This window comes from Oratosquilla oratoria, chromosome 2, assembly GCF_046742065.1.
Source record: "Oratosquilla oratoria isolate Oo_2021 chromosome 2, ASM4674206v1, whole genome shotgun sequence".
In the NCBI taxonomy this organism is placed as follows: domain Eukaryota; kingdom Metazoa; phylum Arthropoda; class Malacostraca; order Stomatopoda; family Squillidae; genus Oratosquilla; species Oratosquilla oratoria.
Window position 1 is genome coordinate 15,494,144 of NC_134778.1, and position 19,662 is coordinate 15,513,805.

Here is a 19,662-nt window from a genome sequence, read left to right on the forward strand (position 1 = left end):
CATTTCCCTAAACTGTGAAGGACACCTAGTTCTGTTCCCAGGAATGGAGACAGACAGGGTATCCTCACTTTGTACCACTTGCAGGGCTTGAATTGATTCCCTTGGAATGCTTGAGAGCCCTCGGTGCGGTAAGGGAATGTAGGAGTATGAGAAGGACTTTGGATAGGTATCACGGTGGTTGCCGAACCAGAACCTAGATGAGGTTTCAGGGTTGGCTGTGTGCCATTGGTAAGGGGTATGTCATCTCAGGACTTCCTGGGCGGCCACTATGGGACCCAGAGAGAAGGTCCCTAAGGATTCCCACATGACTTCTTTGAGGTAAAAGGAAGTGAACGTAGTCTGGGACTTCCATATACCTGCTTGAAGGACCTGGTTGACCGACAGGTTCTTTCGGAAGGCTAGGGAGGTCCCTATTGCCCTGAGGTCATGAGCTTTTGCTCTAGGGCAATCCGTGGGGCTCATGGTGTTGGCCCTGCGGATGACTTCCTTGATCCAGTAAGAAATGGAAGTCTTAGTGACGGGGTTGGGCTTACCCCTGGAAGAGACGAACAATCTTGGCAAGTCTGGTCTAAGATGCTTAGTCCTCCTGAGGTAGGTACGGATAGTACGTACCGGGCATAGTACCATTTCTGCATGTTCGCCCCCTACAAAGTCGTATAAGGAAGGGATACTAAAGGACCAGAATCTGGGGTCGGCTTTGGCCGGATCCTGGTTTTTGGCAATGAATTGGGGCAGAAAAGTGAAGGAGACCTCGTGCCATCCTTTCGAGTGGGTGACTCAATAAGAGATGGCATGTAACTCCCCGACCCTCTTGGAAGACGCAAGGGCCAAGAGAAAAACTGTCTTCAAGGTGAGGTCCTTCAAATGAGCATCTCGGAGGGGCTCGTAAGGGATCTGGGAGAGGGCTGAAATATACTGGGAGCTGGTGATTCCATCTGGTGGCAAAAAGGTCTACCAGAGGGGAGCCCCATTTGTTGATGAGGAAGGTTGCCACTTCCGGATGGAGGGACCACTCCGTGCTGAGTACCTGATTCCTTCTGCTGAGGTGGTCCGCCCAGACATTCTTCTTCCCTGGGATGTAGCGAGCTCTGAGTGCCACTTGGAGATTCTCAGCTAAATGGAGGATGTCCATAGTGAGATGGCAGAGGTCCTGGGAGACTGTGCCACCCTGCTTGTTCAGGTAGGCTACTACCGAGGAATTGTCCGACATGATGCCCACAACTTTCCCCGAGATCTGATCCGAGAAGTGACGGGGAGCCAGCAGTACCGCTTTCAACTCTAGCCAGTTGATATGGGCCGTCCGCTCGACTGTGGACCAGGAACCGCTGACGTGATCGTCGTTGAGGTGGGCCCCCCAGCCCTCCTTGGAGGCGTCGGAGAAGAGGAGGACTTCGGGGGGAGATGGGCCGAGGGGCATCCCCCCGAGCAGGTTGCACGGGTCCTTCCACCAGAGAAGAGAGTCTTTGACTGCTCTGGTAAGGGTGATGTGTTGGCGGGTTTGACCCCTTAGCGGGGACCACTGGGACTTGAGGAGCCACTGTAGAGGTCGCATTCGTAGTCTGCTCCTGGGAATTAACCTCTCGACGGAGGCCATATGGCCCAGGAGGACTTGGCACTGTTTCGCCGTCAGGAACCCGGTCGATAGTGCTTGTACGACAAGAGAAGTGAGATTCCGGATTCTCTTCTCTGCTGGGAAGGCCTTCATGAGGGAGGAGTCCAGAACCATACCCAGGTACGTGACTCTCTGTCATGGGATGAAATCCGACTTCGTCTGGTTGACTATAGAGCCCAATTTGCGGATGAAGGCTAGGACCGTTCCCAAGTGGTCGCGGCATAGCTGGGCGGACTGTGCCAGGATCAGCCAATCGTCCAGGTAATGGAGTAGGCGAATTCCTCTGGAGTGGGACCACGCTGAGACGAGTTTGAACACTCTGGTGAAGACTTGGGGTGCTGTGGAGAGGCCGAAGCATAGGCAGGTGAATTGAAAGGTGGTGCCCTTGTGGATGAAGCGGAGGAATTTTCTGGATGAGGGATGCACAGGTATTTGGAAATAGGCGTCCTGGAGGTCCAGCAACACCGTGAAGTCCCCTTCCCTGATAGACGCCCTTACAGCCTCTGGGGTGTCCATCCGGAACTTCGTCAGGGAAAGGAACTTGTTGAGAGGAGACAGATCGATGACTGGTCTCCACCCCCCTGTTGCCTTTGCTACGAGGAATAGCCTTGAGTAGAACCCCGGGTCCGGAGTCGAGACTTCCTCGAGAGCTCCTTTCTGGAGCAGAGCGGAGATTTCCTCCGCTAGGGCCCGCCCGCGATCCGAGTCCGGATGGTAGTTGCTGACTTGGATGGGATAGGGGGAGAGGCTGGGGAAGGTGTGAAAAGGAAGGCGATAACCTGCCTTGATGACCTGGATGGTCCAGTCCTCCGCCCCGGCAACCTCCCATTCTCTCCAGTAGAGAGAGAGGCAACCTCCTATCCTGTGCGGGAGGGCAGGCGAGTTCCTAGAATTTCCTGCGTTGGGGTCCGGAGCCTCTATGGTGTTTGCGCCCCTGTTCTCTATTGGGAAAGGGGCGGGGCTTTCCTGTCTGGGCTTTCGACTTCGAATGGGGGTGGGGCCTGTCTTCCCGCTTAGGAAAAGGAAAAGGCTGCCTCTGCGTCTGAGAGGACCGAGGTGTCGATGGGGGGGTGGTTCTTGGCCTCGAGCTAGGGACGGCTGTTCTCTCGATGGCTCTGTTGTGCAGCAACTGGTTTGCGCTAGTGATTGCCGAGTCCACCATATCCGGGGGAATCAGCGTGTGGGTGAGAAGGGGGGGCCCTCCTCAAAGGAGCAAAAATCTCCCTGAGGAGGGGGTCACTGGGGTCCCCGAGGATGGTGTCTCTCCTGCGGGACTCGAAGTTGGCCCAGGACGTTGAGACAGGAGGCCTGATGCTTCAGGGCTCTGCTCGCGCTTGCCAATAGAGCCTGGAGGTCGCATTCTTCCTGGGGTTGGAGTTCGGGTAAGAACTCCCTTGCCGAGGCAAGGAGGCGTTCTAGCCAGGAGTTCACCGCCAGGGACAGCGCCAGTGATTGAATGTGGTCGTTGACTTCCCTGCCGGAGAGGAGGACGCTTCTTCTGCGCAGCGATTCCGCGTCCGCTTTAACCAGCTCTGGTAACCTCGCCGGGATCGAGGCTTCTTTGAGGGTTGACCCCGATGGGGTGTAGAAGCGCTTCTGGTGTTCCACTGGAACCGAAAGCCAGCGCGCCTGCTCGGTTGTCCTTTTTGCGAGAGCGTCGGAGGCCTGGGCCATGGCTCTCGCTGTCTGCGTACTCCATGGAAGGTGGAGTGGAGGAGGCTGTGCTTTCTGAGAGTTGGCAGTCATAAAGATCTCAGACTCGAATGCGGCTTCCTCTTCTTTCGGGGGGCCCAGTCAATTCGCCCTCCGAACTCTCGCGAGGATGTCCGAGAAGGAAGGTTGGACCACCATCGGGGATTCCGACTGGGAAACGGGAGGGGAAAGGGAGCGTGTCCCCCCCCTACGGCGCTGTGGACATCGTCGTCGTCGTAGGAGGGGTCTGCACGGTCAGAGAGGAACCTCGCGCTTCCATCATCGTCACTGATGGGTTCAGGGGGGTTCTGATCAAGTGGAAGATGGTCGAGGGGGGCCCTTGGGGGCGGTGACTCCTGACGAGCTTCCGAGCGGTGCACGCACCGCGCTTGAGAAGCGCGGAAAAATTCCCGTTGTTCCTCCATCTGTTCCTTCAGCGTAGTGAAGAGTGAACAGAGAGTGGGGAGGAGGTCCGGGGAATGCCCGTTTGGCGAGTCCCGCCTGGGTGCGGATGGTCCGGGAGACGCAAAGGGGAGACTGCCTTCTCTGGACGAGGAGGGGTCACCCGCGACTAACGCGCGCGTGGGTACACCTCGGGCCTCCTGCCCCCCGGGCATAGAAAGGGTTCCGTGGATGACCCGGCTCGTCTTACGATGGGAGGAAGGTGGACTGCGGGACTCCCGAGGAGGAGGAGAGGCCGAAGCGCTCGTCGGCTCCAAAATCGGGTCCTTTGTCCGTGGGGGGGGTGAGCTGCCGGGCAGCGTCGCGGGGAGGCCGCCTGCGGACGCATCCGGGAAAAATCTCGTACTCGGGGGATAGTTCGCGGGGGCCAGAGGCGCATGCCCGTCGAAGCTAACCGCCTTGGGTGATGGAATAGGAGGTAATTTGGCTTGAGACTGACTCGAGGTAGCCGTTGTACAACCTTTCCGTCTACTACGTTTTGGAGGAGGGGGAGAACTGCCCTTGTCCTCCGCCAGCGCAGCATGCCTTCTCTTTGTTTCGGGTGAGCGGGGAAGGGATCTTCCCTGCGCGCGTACTTCGTTCTTTGCCTGCACTTTCTTGTGAGCATGAAAATACGTGGACCAATGCTTATCGTCCCAGTGAGCGCACGTAGTACATGGGGATGAAGGGGAACACTCCATATTCCTACAGTGGATACACCAAATGTGTGGATCTTCGGGTGCTGGCGGGAGAGCAGCCCGGCAGAGAAAGTCGCCGTGGGCGAAGGCACACATCCTATTGCGAACAACAACACTATGACCAGGTTCCATACTTACAGAGAAGCGTAGAATACTCGGTGGAGGTTAAGGAGAGGAACGGGGATAGGAAGAGGGTGCTCAAACACTTCCAGGCGGCGGGATGGCGTCGATGCAGGACGCTCAAACACAAAGGAAGCCGTTGGAAGGTTGGAGATGGCCGAAGCAGGGTGCCCTAATGTCGTCACAATCTCAAGAGGCCGGGAATTGGGCCGATTGGGAAACGTGGAATACGCAAGGGCATGCACCGCACTATAACTGGAGAGAATACCGTTCCCCGACCGCACTTCGAAATTGTTAGCTGGTAATGTGAGAGATATTGACTCTATCCGTACCGCGAAGACAATGGTGCTTAGCGGCCTATGCTTGTGGGGGAAGGGGGGGGGGGGGGGCTTGCCCCAGGAGGGCCCCTTACCGAGGATAATGGTTGCCCAGACCCACGGAGTGAGGTGTTTTTCAAACAACACACAGTGTTAGCGGTAGAAACTTTGGCTTACGCGAAGTAATCCTTGGGTAAGGAGTACCGAAGAGTTTGTATTCTTCGGAACAAACTAATATGTGCATACCTGTATGGATGCATATTTCTTATGATATTAACAACTGAATGCAAGGTTTTACAAACTTTGTGCATTCATACAAGTATATACATGTGTTTCAAAGTACAGTGGGTACAAATAAGCAACATATCTGTAAATAACAAAGGCAATTATCCCATTTCTTCATGGCACTTATTAAAAAAAAATCTATTTATTTTACATGAAAATTTGTGCCATATTTGTAAAATTCAGATTTTTATTACCTAAAGACAGCACATTTGATAGACATTCAACAATTTTGTTTTTTTGGAAGGAAAATGGGCAAAGGGTTAAGATTTGTTACCAGGACAATTCTATGTGGCAGTGCTATTCTTGATATAGTAAGTCTAATTTTCATGCTATATATAAACAACAACAATGCAATAAACATACTCTAACAAGAGGCACTGATACTAAGTAAACCATACATGCAAAATGAGTCATTACCTTCGGAAACTCAAGATTGGTTCCAGGGTTCGATATGAAGTTTGTGTAAGGGCTAAGGTACTGTTCCATTGTTTAACCAAATCACTTAAACTTAATGTCTTGTTTGCTGTTATCTGACTTGAGTGAGAACTTCCAAACACTCTTTCAAGGAAAGTGTCTTTTCCAAAACCAAGAAATCCAGACATCATATCCTCTAATTCTTTCAGCATCTGCAACCTGATGATATTCAAAGAATAAATTTGAATTAAACAAGAATAATTACACACAATACAAAAAATTAATAAAGCACTTAACACTTATGTCAGTGTACAAACACCTTAAAAAACCACACTTAACTGTGCCTCCAGAACATCGTTCCTAACAATCAAGAAGACAATGACGTCCTACAAAGAACACATCCTTACAAGAAATGGGAAGTAGACTTCAACATTAAGAAATGTAGCATGATGGAGTTCAGAAAAAGTAAAAAAAGAATATCAGGGCAATATAAAATTGGAACAAAGGAAGTGAAGAAAGTGGGATCTGAAAAAGACCCAGGAGTTATTATCTCAAATGATAAACAAATAAACAAATAAACAAATAAACAAAATTATCGAAGAATCCTGCAACTTGCTATGATCAATAAAGGTGGCTTTTACTTATTTAGACAAAGAAATGGTTAAAAAATATTAGTCACACTATGGTCACCCAGTACCAAAACGAATATAAAGAAAATTGAAAGAATCCAGACAGTGACCACGAAAATGGCCCCAGCACTTTCAAACCTGTCATTTGAGGAGAGACTGGCTAAATTGAAATTACCGACTTTGGAACAATGAAGAGAAAGAGGTGACCTGTTGACCATCTACAGAATCATGAGAGGCACGGAAGTCCTTGATAGAGAGGACTTACTAAATTAGGACAAGAGAACAAGAGAACATGAAAAGAAACTCAAAAAGGATAGTTATAGAAGAGATCTGGGGGAAAAAAAAAAAAAAAAAATCCAGTGGACATCTGGAACAAACAAAAAAATAAATAAATCAACTGGTCACAGCTCTTATTAGTTACCAAGATGTAAGAAAAACAAGACATCAAATCATTATTACTATTATTATTTTTTTTTTTTTTTTTTTTTTTTTAATTTTTCAATGGATTTCCATAAAAGATTGCAGATAATTTTTATGCCTACCAATTCCCGAAAAAATTATCAGTCTAGTTTAATTATTTTGTTATACACATACCAGTCCTTAATACCAACACATCAATCTTCATTCTCACAAACATACTACTGATCTCTTCCCTTTTACTCTCATCTGCACCACACCTATGCACATTGAAAGACCCAAACCTTTGAGTTGTGGTTGGAAAACTCCCAGGCCCTCTTATGCTTTGACTTCACATACTTCCTTTATTAATCCTTCTTCACTCATTCTTTCCATCTGTCCAAACCATCCCAATACTCTTTCATTAACCTTATCTCCATACTCCCTTTCCAACCCCTCTCTCCTCCTCACCTCCTCGTTTCTCATTCTATCTAGACTAGTAACCCCTAACATACTTCTCAGACATTTCATCTCAAATACATTTAAACTCTTCCTCTCTTATGTTCCATGTCTCAGCCCCATACAATACTGTTTGCACAATCACCCCTTCATACAATCTCCTCTTAGCATCCATTCCTAAATGTCTATTTCTCATTACTCTTTTTAATCAATTCCCCAAGGTATTTATTTGTTTCTCTCAATCTGCATTCTCCCTCCACCTCCACTCCTCACCTTCATGCCACATTCGCACCCAAGTATCTAAAGCTATCCACTTCCTCCAGTCTCTCTCCTTTAATACTTACTTCCAATTTGCTGCCATCCTCTTCCCTTGTACACCTCATCACCTTACTTTTACCCACATTTATCTTCAACTTTCTTCTTTTGCACACCTTCCCAAACTCCATCTCTAACTTCCTTAATCTCTCCTCTGATACTGCTACAAGCACAGTGTCACCAGCAAACAACAACTGGCTTATCTCCCACTTTTCTCCATTTCTTTAACCATCTCCAATACCCAGCCCATTACCCTTGCATTAACTCTTGCACCAACCCATCCATCCCTATCAAACTTATTATAATAAAAATGACAGGTGATAGTATTTCACAGGATCATTACCTTAGAATATACGGATATGAGTGTTGGTAGGCCCCTTGCTCCATACTTGCAGTTCGCAGAGGAGCAATCTGCTCTGACCGTAATGTTCGTAAACATTGTTGATATCTGACTTCATCTTTCTGTCGAATGGCCAGCAAAACAGTTCCAATACCAATTCCCCAAGAACATGATGAGGAAGGGATGTTCAGCCATGACTCAAGTTGATCCCATTGCCCCAGCCTCCATGCTGCCTCTACACGATATTCATTCAGGGAGTACTCCAACTCCTTTCTGTTTTGATTAAATGATAAATCATCCATGAGCAAACTATTCATTACCCTCAGCAAACTATAAATCCTTATAAGATCATGAATGAATACAAAAAACACAACTTACGCATTAGTGATTAACCCATGAGCGATACTAAGAACAGAGTGAGGTTGGTTGAGATTCAGAAAACATCTCAGCATTCCTTGGTATACATTTGCTGTACCCTCCTCTACACAAAGGCGTTCATAACAATTCAAAGCATCCTGAAGTCGTCCTGTGGATTCATGTTGTATAAGTTGTTCCCAAAGACTTGGTTCCTCTTGTCTTATGGCAGCTACACCAGCAACGCAATCTGGTTCATCAAGAGCCACATATATCCTCTGAAAAAATATGTTTTCAATTCAACCTATAAAATGAACCATGTGTTGCTTTGCCTTTCTGTGATTAAAGCTGTCTGAAACCTCCTGACTGCCTTCAACCCCTTCCATGGTTCTTCCTAAGAAGACACTGGACTGCTGTGTTATGTGAATGTATGGAGCTTTTTCTGTCATTAATCACTAGGAGAGTAGTTGTCAGATCTTCCTGTGTTGAAAAAATAGGGAAAACTAAAGTGGAAATGGAAAAGGAAGAGAGTGGAGAGAAAAAAAGAGAGAGAGAGAGAGAGAGAGAGAGAGAGAGAGAGAGAGAGAGAGAGAGAGAGAGAGAGAGAGAAAGAGAGAGAGAGATAGAGAGAGAGAGAGAGAGAGAGAGAGAGAGAGAGAGAGAGAGAGAGAGAGAGAGAGAGAGAGAGAGAGAGAGAGAGAGAGAGAGAGAGAGAGAGAGAGAGAGAGAGAGAGAGAGAGAGAGAGAGAGAGAGAGAGAGAGAGAGGGGGGGGGGGGAGGGAGAGAGATATGAGAGAGTGACAAGAGAAAGAAAGACGAGAGAAAGATGAGAGAAAGACAAGAGATGAGAGACTAGAGACAGAGATGAGAGAGAGAAGAGGAGAGAGAAGAGAGAGAAGAAGGAACAAAAGTGCAAAGAAATTTTTAAATGAATAATTAATAGAAGAGAAATTATGATGTGAACAGAGTTGGAGAAAGATGCAAATAAATGCAGTAAAAACTTGTATATTTGGAATTCAGTTTAGTAATATAAATCTACCTATTTACATTCCAAAAGGCTTCTTCCCCCATAGAGAGGAGGTAACCAGCTAAGGCATAAAACTATCCCAACCTATACTACATCCACTATTTTCACTTAAAAAATTTTGGCTACTTGTGGGTGAAGGTATCCCTGCCCCCTTCCACTGTCTGGGTCAACAGCAATGCAGCAAGACAAAGCACATTCACAGCAGGTCCCAATGGTTGAAGCTGGTTTAACCCCACCACTTCATGTATGTGGTGACCCTCCCTCCTCATTCCCTCGTAAGTAAATTGAGAAGATGAGGAGAAATCCCTCAAGCACATCAGAGAAAGATAATTAGGGGTGGCTTCAGTGTCAGGATTTCTTTTTTTGTATTTATTTTCCTTTGTATAAAAGTTAAATATATAAAAAACTATCAAAGTATATTTTATGATCATTCTGTTAATGCTACTCTGCAGATTATTTACCTGAAGAAAACCTAGTTCTTCTTTTAAGTTTTTGGGATTATGCTGGATGTAAGATTCAAGATGACGCAATGCCCGTGTATAAGCTTGACAACTAAATGATGTTTTGGCAAGCAAATTAGCTGGAATCTTCTCTTGAAAAGCAATAACCTGTGGAGAAAAAGGAAATGTGTGCATGGATATATATTTCTAAAGTTAACCTCTTCAATATGAGCCAAATTCTTGTGTGCAGTGTTAGGATGCCTGAAGCATGATGATTGATGCATCCCAATACTCGCATTATAAAATATAAAGTCACTGCTGTATCACAGTTTCATCTATACACAGCCATTCTCTACTCACCCCTATCTCCTGCCTTCTCACTTCCTTGCTCAATCTACAAGCACTCCAGAACAGAGCAGTAAGTATAAAAATAGCATATACCAAAACCATCTCTATAGGACACCTACATAGATCCTCTCAATGGAACATCACATGATAATGACATTAATACACATCTTTCCCACTGCTTCTCATAATCACCACCAACAGAATGCAACTAAATATATATATATATATATATATATATATATATATATATATATATATATATATATATATATATATATATATATATATATATATATATCAGCAGCATACTACAAAAACATTAACACCTACCACCTAAATCATACAAAATATCCACACGGAAACATATTCACATAAAGATACCTTAAGAAGCTCTTCAGGAAGGACCACAACACTCAATGCTTTAACAACCCCCAATCCCATAGAGAAAGCCCTCTCATACTAAATAGGAACCATACTACCACACCTGCGCTCAGGACACTACCTGGCACTAAGACAGTGTCAGTACAGAATGAGCCTGGCCACAGATTCAAACTGCCCCAGATGGAACTACTCCACTTGAAATGGCTTGGAAGGTAATACAGTCCAAGATGGAACAATTCAAATCTAAATATAATTGGAAAATACAGATATAGACCAAGTTAGAACTATACTACATTTAGGTAAATATACATAAATACATAATACATAAATATATATACATATATAAATTTTGGATAATGTGCATGTGGATCCCAAGGCATCAACTGTGATGAAACTAATTATGAGACATGGAAATGTCACCCCCCCCCCCCCCAAAAAAAAAAAAAAAAATACCTGTTTAAGTTCTGGGGACAAAATTGGAGAACTCTTTGACCTGTGAGTTACAGTTTCACTCTGCCACTGTTTCACAGTCCATTTACTGACGTAGTCCATGACAGAAAACACAATCTGAACTGCCATGTGCCTGCAGATATTGGTAAAAATATGCAGAAAATAAGTTTATCATAGCTTTAAAATGCAGACAAGATTTGGTGTATAATATATAACAATGTTTATGAAAAACTACATCAAATCAATGACTTTATGTAATAAAATATAAGCAATAAATTCTGATAAAAAGTTTGCATACTGGAATTCTCCAAGCACAGGTTGTTCTTCATCCTCATGACTAATGATGGCCAAGACTTCGGTCAAAATTGGCTTATAACTTTTTGAAGAATCACAGAGTACGCTGACAAAAATGTGAGGCAGCAAAAATATAGCAGTTGTTGTATCCCGCCTCATGATAGGTCGACAAACACTGAACATCTAAAGAGAAAAAGAAAAAAAAAAAATTCATTCATAGGTATGCCCAAATATTAAAACATAAATCAAAATTGTATCCTAAATACGTAAATCTAACAGCATGTACTTAAGTGCAGTAATCCCTTATGTTTCACAGTTTTGCCATCTAGTAGATATTATTAGAGTAAATTAATTCAAAATATTTTAGAATACAAATAAAACAAAAGACAAAGGATTTGAAATTCCTGCAATCTTCAATGATACACCAAACCCCACCTAAGTCAGAGCCAAATATCTCGGATATCAGATAAGTCGCACATTCTCATTCCCTCAGAATAGTGTCTGATACCTCAAATTCTCAACTTGTATGGGGCTTCTACGAGTTTTTCATTGGAGTCAACTATCTCAGATATCTGATGCGCTGAACACTTTTGTGCAGTGTATAATACATAATTTTTATAATTTTGTGTGGAATAAGATGTACAATGCAATTTTTTGTTATTTTGTTCCTGAAATGTGGCACATCAATACCTTAGACTTTCCCCTCACAACTGACATTTTTCTACTGCATTATTAGTAAATGACTAAATGTACAATCAATTTGGTGTTGCTTCATTCTTCTCTGTTTTTAATATTTTCTCCAATGTGTATTTTGTATTGTAAGTAAAGCCAGAACCACAGTGTGAAAGGTAGCATAATGGACACATTTTCGACAAGATTTATTTGTTAAAATAGTATTTACAGATTTGGCCTTCTGCAGGGGTTAAAAGAATGTAACTACTGAATGTAACTACCACGAAAATTAAATGATTACTGAAATCACAACAACTGTTATGTTCCAATGAATTGAAATCCACAGTGCCCTCCCTTAGACAGCTCTGGACAGGATCATCCCTGTCTTCTGCCCACTGTCTGGGTTGGAAGCAATACAGTAAAACACAGTATGTCCAGAGCAGGGCCAGCTGCTTCATTTACATGGCAACCCTCCCTCCTCCTCCCCTCATGTGAGGGGCTGCTTCAATTCATCATCCATACACATCATCAACTTTCTTCATTCACATCTTTCATCAACTTTCTCCATTTCTTGTTCAACAGACATTCCCCTCCTACTGAATGTCCCTTTCACACTGTAAGGGCAGGAATTGGAGAAATTTGCATCTCTCACTCCACCCCTCCATTACATCATGAGGACATGTTTGTATGTATGAACCAATTAGGAACCTTAAGTTTTGGTAAAGGAGAAAAAATTCCCACCACCCAGTAACAAGGTAGCAAAAACTTAAATTACTAAGTGGTTGGCAGGAATTTCAACAAAGCTACAAACACAATCATAAGTGCCTAGAGGGTACAGCACATGGGGTAGGCATTCAAAGGCAAGCCCCATTGGCAGGTAGGTTCAAGTGTCTTGGTGAAACATTTTAAATTATGGAAATTTTGCAATAGTTAGCCAATTTATATAGGAATTCAAAAGTGAGCCCCACTGGCAGGGATGAAGATGTGATAGGGAGTTAAAAAAAAAAAAAAAAAAAAAAAAACACAAAGGAAATACATTTACCCTCGTAGCTAAGGATGTAGCGATCATCAAGAATCATGCATGCCCAGATGTAGAAACCAATAAAAATAATTATAAATGAAAGGAATTGTGGTCGAGAGTTGCCTTCTCCCAATGGTAAATTGGTGGATGTACTCAGTTAGATATCATGGGATAGAACCAAATCAGTGATTATTATGTGCAGAAATAGAATGATACTTAAAAAGTGGCCGGAAGGTTTAGCGACATAATCTCACATTTCATACACGCCAGTGAGAGCGTTAAATACTTACCCCCACACTACTTCTGTTTTCATAAGTTATTCTTTTCTTGTAATCCAATGTAGAGATTTTGGTAAACTTTGATATATATATATATATATAATGTATATATATATATATATATATATATATATATATATAATGTATATATATATATATATATAATGTCAAACTTTGATATATATATATATATATAATGTCAACACCCATGACCCGGCAGCCAGAAACGAACATCTGACCTTGGAATACAGGAAGCAACTGATCCATCGGCAAATTACTATCAAAACCGAACAGCTTGATTTCCAGCAACACAAGCTCAATGATTTAATGAACCATTTTGACGACTTCTCCCTCACATCCGAAGTCCGACGCAACATCATTTCTACTTTGGACATCATCAAGCAACATCGCACGAGCATCGTAGAAAACAAAACTATCAAAAAGTTGAGCCGCCTCTACGGAGGCCACTTACTTCTCCCACAGCGCTCTGAAGGTTACATTAACCTTTCGGATCACATCCTGACAGAAGCACAAAAGGAACTTCTCAACCTTGGTCTCAACTGTCACCTGCAGCCAAAATTTGATCAAGCGGATAAGGTTGCCGAGATGGAACTCCTCCTTCAGTCCCTCCTCCAACTCCAGAAAGATGGTAAGGTTACTATTTCCTCTGATTTACAACCCCAGTTATTAGCTGAAACCACCAAAAGGTGCAGTCACAAAAATAGTTCCCTCCTCACTCCACAACTCAAACAAGCCGCCTCTGAGTTACGCAATAACCCTAACCGTGTCATTCGACGAGCTGATAAGTCCTCCATTTATGTCTTACTTAACAAAGAAGAGTATTTCTCTAAAATTAACCACATCCTCTCCGACACTTCTAAATTCAAGAAAATTTCTAGTGATCCCACCAACAAACTTAAGGTTCAGGTTAACAAACTCATCGCTGTTAATAACGCAGTCGTCGACCATCTGCACATCCCTCCCATTACCGGTGAATTCTCCCCAGGCTATATTTACGGCAACGTCAAAACTCACAAGCCGAACTCCCCTCTCCGCCCGATCATCTCACAAATTACTACACCTACATATGGACTCGCCAAACAGCTCAGCCATATCATCACCCCTTTCATTCCTAAGAAATACTCCATAAAATCATCTGATGATTTTATTGACATACTACGCAGCAAGCAACCCCAAGGAATTATGGCTTCCCTCGATGTGGAATCATTATTTTCCCATGTTCCTATTCTTCCCACAATAGATATAATCCTGAATAATGTGTACCGTCACCCTGAATTACATCCCCCTAAGATCCCGGAAGAAATACTGAAGCTTCTTCTCCTAGCCTGTACAACTGAAGCACCCTTTCGAAGCCCATCCGGCCAGCTATATCTACAAGTGGAAGGAGTCGCAATGGGTTCACCTTTAGGGTGTACCTTTGCCGAATTCTACATGTGTGATTTAGAAAACAAAGCCTTACAAGACCCCGTCCTAAGACCCTTTTCCTACTGTAGATACGTCGACGACATTTTTACTGAAGTTCGGAATGAGTCCCACCTGAAAGACCTACAGCTAGCCATGGAAGCAGCCTCCGTACTACACTTCACATATGAACTTAATATACACAACAAAATTCCCTTCCTTGACGTCTTCATCCACACTCAAGATAACAAATACATGACCACTGTTTACAGGAAAAACACTGACACCGGAAGATGCCTGAATGCAGCGAGCGAGTGCCCCCAGAGGTACAAACTCAGTGTCATTCGGGCATACCTCCGACGCGCATATAAAAACTGCTCTTCCTGGGAAAATTTTCACTCTGAAATAATGCGCGTTAAACAAATCCTCATTAACAACGGTTTTCCCAACTTTCTCATTGACAAAGAGACGAGACTTTTCATCACACACAACACAACACAACACAGACAAAACAACACACATTCCACACACACAATTTATTACAAAAACCAAATGACACCAGCACACAAAACAGACGAACGTGTCCTCAAAGACATCCTCGCACGTAACGTCACATGCACCAACCCACACGACAAATTGACCCTCATCATATACTACAAAAACACAAAAGTCTCTAACCTTATCATGAAAAATAACATGACTAAAAACAACTCTCTCCTTAAACAGACAAATGTGGTATACCAATTCTCCTGCCCTGAAGAAGGTTGCAAACTTCTTCCCAATGCTTCTTACATTGGTGTTACCACTACCTCTGTGAGCAGGAGACTCACAATGCACGCCCGCGAAGGAAGCATACGCAAACACATGACACAAACACACAACAAAACTCCAAGCAGACAAGATTTAGTCAACAACACAAAAATACTTAAACAATGTAACAACACCAAGAAACTACACATCTTAGAAAGAGTCTACATTACACAATACACTCCTATCATTAATATACAGACAGACACAATTAGTACCTTACAACTACACAGCGAGGCTGCGTGGCAACAAGGCCCAAACGTCCGACTACCGTGACCAGCGTCCAGCGACGTCCTGGTGATACGAAGACCTCACCTCCGTCCAGTACCTGACTCCTAACTCTCCTAGTTCCCCCCTTTTTACTTGTATTTAAACTCCTGTTCTGTATATGTAATCTCACTTACCTGAAGATGGTTGGATGACTCAACCGAAAGCTTGTATTTATATTTTGTGTTACAATAACATCATGGATCTCGGAAGTATTGTGTTTGACCTCCCCTCAAGAATCAAACAAACGATTAGAAAAATTGAGAAAATCACTAAGAAGATAGTGGATATTGAATTAGCTCTTGTCTTCAATCGAACATGTCTACAAGAAAACTTACTGCCCATTTATACTAATATATATATATATATATATATATATATATACATACATATTGGTTTGTAAGTACAAACCATCATGCAAGGTAAGCCTCATTAAGCTCCATGCAAATACACTAAATCTACAGTTGTATCAAAATACATTTTACCTGAGAAGTTTTTTCTGTTTTGATTATATCTACAAGAGAGCAACTCCAGTTTGTCAACCACTGTGAGAAGTGTCTCCCTTTAACACTTCTGTAAATTGGTGAAGGAAAAACCGCTGAATGGGAATGATTGCTAGAAACTGTATACTTGGAGTTTTGAAGAGGTGTTAGGATTTCTTGTATTTGGTATGGCAAATTATTCCACACCCTGGCACCAATGGAGTTTGTTTTGCCAGAACTGTCTCTTATGCCATAAATCCGCATCACCTCCTGTGGACAAAACAGAAAACCATATTACAAATTCTGCTTTACCTAAATCAACTGTCCACGAGATTCTCCTTCATTATTTTCTTTAAAGTTTTTGGATGGCAACCATCAGATCCTACACCTTTCAATTTTTGGTAATTTTAACAAAAACAAGTAAATTTCCACATGACATAACATAAGACTCAAATAATAAGTCAATATGATACCAGGTAATATTTTACCTCTAAGAATAAAGACACAGCACCTCAACAGCAGGGTACAATACCTGAAGCAAGTTCATCCCCAGTGCTTGATAACATGGTGAACCTCTCCCCTCATCCAAAGTAGACAAGAAGAAATCCTTTCAGGATATGTCAATTTATCATCAATTTATGACCATTCTCCACTCATATATCTCTTGCCCTCTCCCTTCCCTGTTTCAACAGACATTCCCTCTCTACTTGAGGTCCCTTTCACACCACACATCATACCATTCTTGCACTTCCCCTCAAGTTCACTCCCTCCACCTCTGCTTTCCACACTTTTTTGCTAGTCTTTCTTCACTCATTCTTTCCAGTATTCTTTGATCAACCCTGTCTGTCCACTCTCTACCCTCACCTCCTCATTTCTCAATCTATTCATACTTGTAATCACCACCATACTTTTCATACACAAAACATTTAATTACTTGGATGAGGAAATGGTAAAGAAAGTACTAGTCAAACTGATAAGACCAAAACTGGAGTATGCAGCGACACTATGATCACACAGTACAAAAAAATCTAAGGAAAATAGGAAGAATCCAAAGAGCAATGACAAAGATGGCCCTAACACTTTCAAAACTGACATATGAGCAAAGACTGTCTAAATTGGAATTACCAACCCTGGAACAAAGAAGAGAAATATGTTAGAGAAGATTTATTAAATTGAGATAGAAGAAAAAAAAGGGACATGAAAAGACACTCAAAAAGGAGAGTTATAGAAGAGATCTGGAAAAAAAAAAAAAAAAAATAGTGTTGGATGTCTGGAACAATCTGGATGAAACAATAGTGTGTACACACCATACATGAATTTAAGAACAAACTAGATGTTGCAAGATACAAAGACAGGACACCACAGGCATAGCTCTCCCTCCCATAAAAAACAACTAGGTAAATTCACAGCAAACCACCAAGCAGTCAACAGCATCATCTTGAGCTCCATAGGGTATCGAATAAGATGAAAGTTCTCAATAGTGTAAGGAGAGCAGGAGGCCTGGTTTGTATTGAGTGGCATGAAGGGAGCAAAGTGCAATCACCCCCATGAGGGAAATAACATACATATACCAAAGGCTTTTTTTTCACCTTATAAAGGAGGTAGCCAAAAAACAAATTACTGCAGAGAAATACACTCCCACCCATTCCATCCCTACCACACTCCACTTCCCTCCCTCATATCTTGGTACCTCCTGGATGACGGGTCATCCCTGCATCTTGTCCACTGTGGACAATGGACAGGAAACAAGGATGACACTTCATCCATGAGGAGCTAAGATGAGAGGGAAGAAAGGATGGTGAATGGAAGTGAAATGGGTGGGAGTGGGTGTGTCCTTTTTGATTTGAGTACTTCCCTTATAATGGGAAAAAAAACCCTTGGTATATATTTAGAAAGACAACCTGCAAATACCTACCTGCATGGCATATGAGGCACATGTCTGTGTGCTGGCATCAGTTGCAGACAGAAAGGCACGTGCTAATTCTGTTACCAAGTCATGCACATAATCATCAGTTTCAAAGCTTAAGTGGATTTTCCGAAGTTCCTCTGCAAAATACAAAATGTTATAATTACTTTCATAATTATTTACAATTACTGTGGTGGTGGTGTTCGGGTTAATTCTGCCACCATGTTTTCCATATATGTCATAAAAGGTGACTATCTATATACCAAGGACTTTTCCTCCCCTTACATGGGAGGTAGCCAAGTCAAAAAGTATGTACAGCCAGAAAGTTTGTGAGCAGGAAGTGCGGGGAGCTAGAGCCAATATGGGGCAGATCACTCAAACAAATTGACTTTCCATGGCCCTCTCAACATGGTCACCCCTCAGTGAGCAAGCTGTTGGTAGTTAGGAATGTAGGTCTGGTATTTGCAAGTAACCCATCATTATTTGTTTTGACAACACTCTTTTTGATATTATCATTACAAATGATAGCTATATGTATGAAATACACATGATGGAATGAGCTTGTGTTAGAATCAGAAATGGAAAGAGTAAGTGGTTTGAGGTGGGACTTCACCAGGGCTGTGTTATGTCACCTTGGCTGTTTAATTTATATATGAATGGGGTGGTGCGAGAGGTAAATCTAGATATGATAATTGGAAATCAAAGATAAAGTTGGAACCTTACATGAATTTGAGTCTTTTTATACTAGAAAATTAGAGAATAAAATACAGCTTGCTAAGATCAATAAAGGTGGCTTTTACCTATTTTGATGAAGAAATGGTTAAAAAAATACTAGTCACACTAATAAGGCCTAGACTAGAGTAGGCTGCGACACTATGGTCATCCAGCACCAAAAAGAATATAAAGAAAACTGAACGAATCCAGAGAACAACCACGAAAATGGCCCCAACACTTTCAAACCTGTCATATGAGGAGAGACTGGCTAAATTAAAATTACCAACTTTGGAACAAAGAAGAGAAAGAGGTGACCTGCTGACTATTTACAGAATCATGAAAGGCATAGAAGTCCTTGAGAGGACTTACTAAATTGTTGTAAGAGAAATACAAGAGGACATGAAGATAAGCTCATAAAGGATAGTTATGAAAGAGACCTGAAAAAAAAAAAAAAAATCCACATAATAAACAGGAAATGGTGAAACTATGCCAAGGTAATACAGAATACACAGAAAATCTACAAATGGCCAGTCATATTTTCATACATACATACATACTATACCAAAGGCTTTTTCCCCCTACATGGGAGGTAGCCAAAAAGAAAAAGGCATAGAAACCACTCCCACCCATTCCATTTCCTATATATTCCACTCCCCTCCACCCTCCTTCCCATCTTGGCACCTCCTGGATGATGGGTCATCCCTGCATCCTGTCCACCACCCTAGGTCAGAAGCAGTGTCGCAAGACACAGCACATCCACAGCAAGGCCGCTTCATAAATTCAGCGACCCCCCCCCTCTCTGTCCCCCCATGCAGAAAAGGAGAAGAAGGGGAGAAATCCCTTTGGGCTGCGTCAATTTTTTTTTCTTATATATACCTCCTCACTCCCCATCCTCTACCCACTCCCCCTCACGCATCACAGCACCATCCATACACAACCCCTCTCCATTCACCCCTATCTTATGTCCTCTCCCATCTTTCCTCTACAGACATTCCTCTCTTTTGTAATGCCCTTTCACCCCATCCATCCATCTCATCCTAGGACGACGCCCCCTCATATTAACTCTTTCCACCTCTGCCTT

The 19,662-nt window shown here is 43.0% G+C and overlaps 1 protein-coding gene across 4 annotated transcripts in view; it reads right to left on the bottom strand.

The window, feature by feature from the left end:
• LOC143037248 (serine/threonine-protein kinase atr-like) overlaps window positions 1-19,662 on the bottom strand; it is a 144,077-nt gene that overhangs the window by 30,335 nt on the left and 94,080 nt on the right. For 3 of the 4 annotated variants that reach the window (XR_012967459.1, XM_076205379.1, XM_076205385.1), the window contains exons 26-33: window positions 17,877-18,007; window positions 15,965-16,231; window positions 11,017-11,195; window positions 10,722-10,851; window positions 9,561-9,707; window positions 8,097-8,350; window positions 7,722-7,991; window positions 5,583-5,798 (exon numbers count right to left, since the gene is read on the bottom strand). Coding sequence is in view for 3 of the 4 variants with exons in the window: in XM_076205379.1 (XP_076061494.1) it covers window positions 5,583-5,798; window positions 7,722-7,991; window positions 8,097-8,350; window positions 9,561-9,707; window positions 10,722-10,851; window positions 11,017-11,195; window positions 15,965-16,231; window positions 17,877-18,007 (1,594 nt within the window). In the remaining variant the exon portion in view is untranslated. The remainder of the gene's footprint in view (window positions 1-5,582; window positions 5,799-7,721; window positions 7,992-8,096; window positions 8,351-9,560; window positions 9,708-10,721; window positions 10,852-11,016; window positions 11,196-15,964; window positions 16,232-17,876; window positions 18,008-19,662) is intronic. The other variant, XM_076205391.1, reaches the window with a different exon arrangement.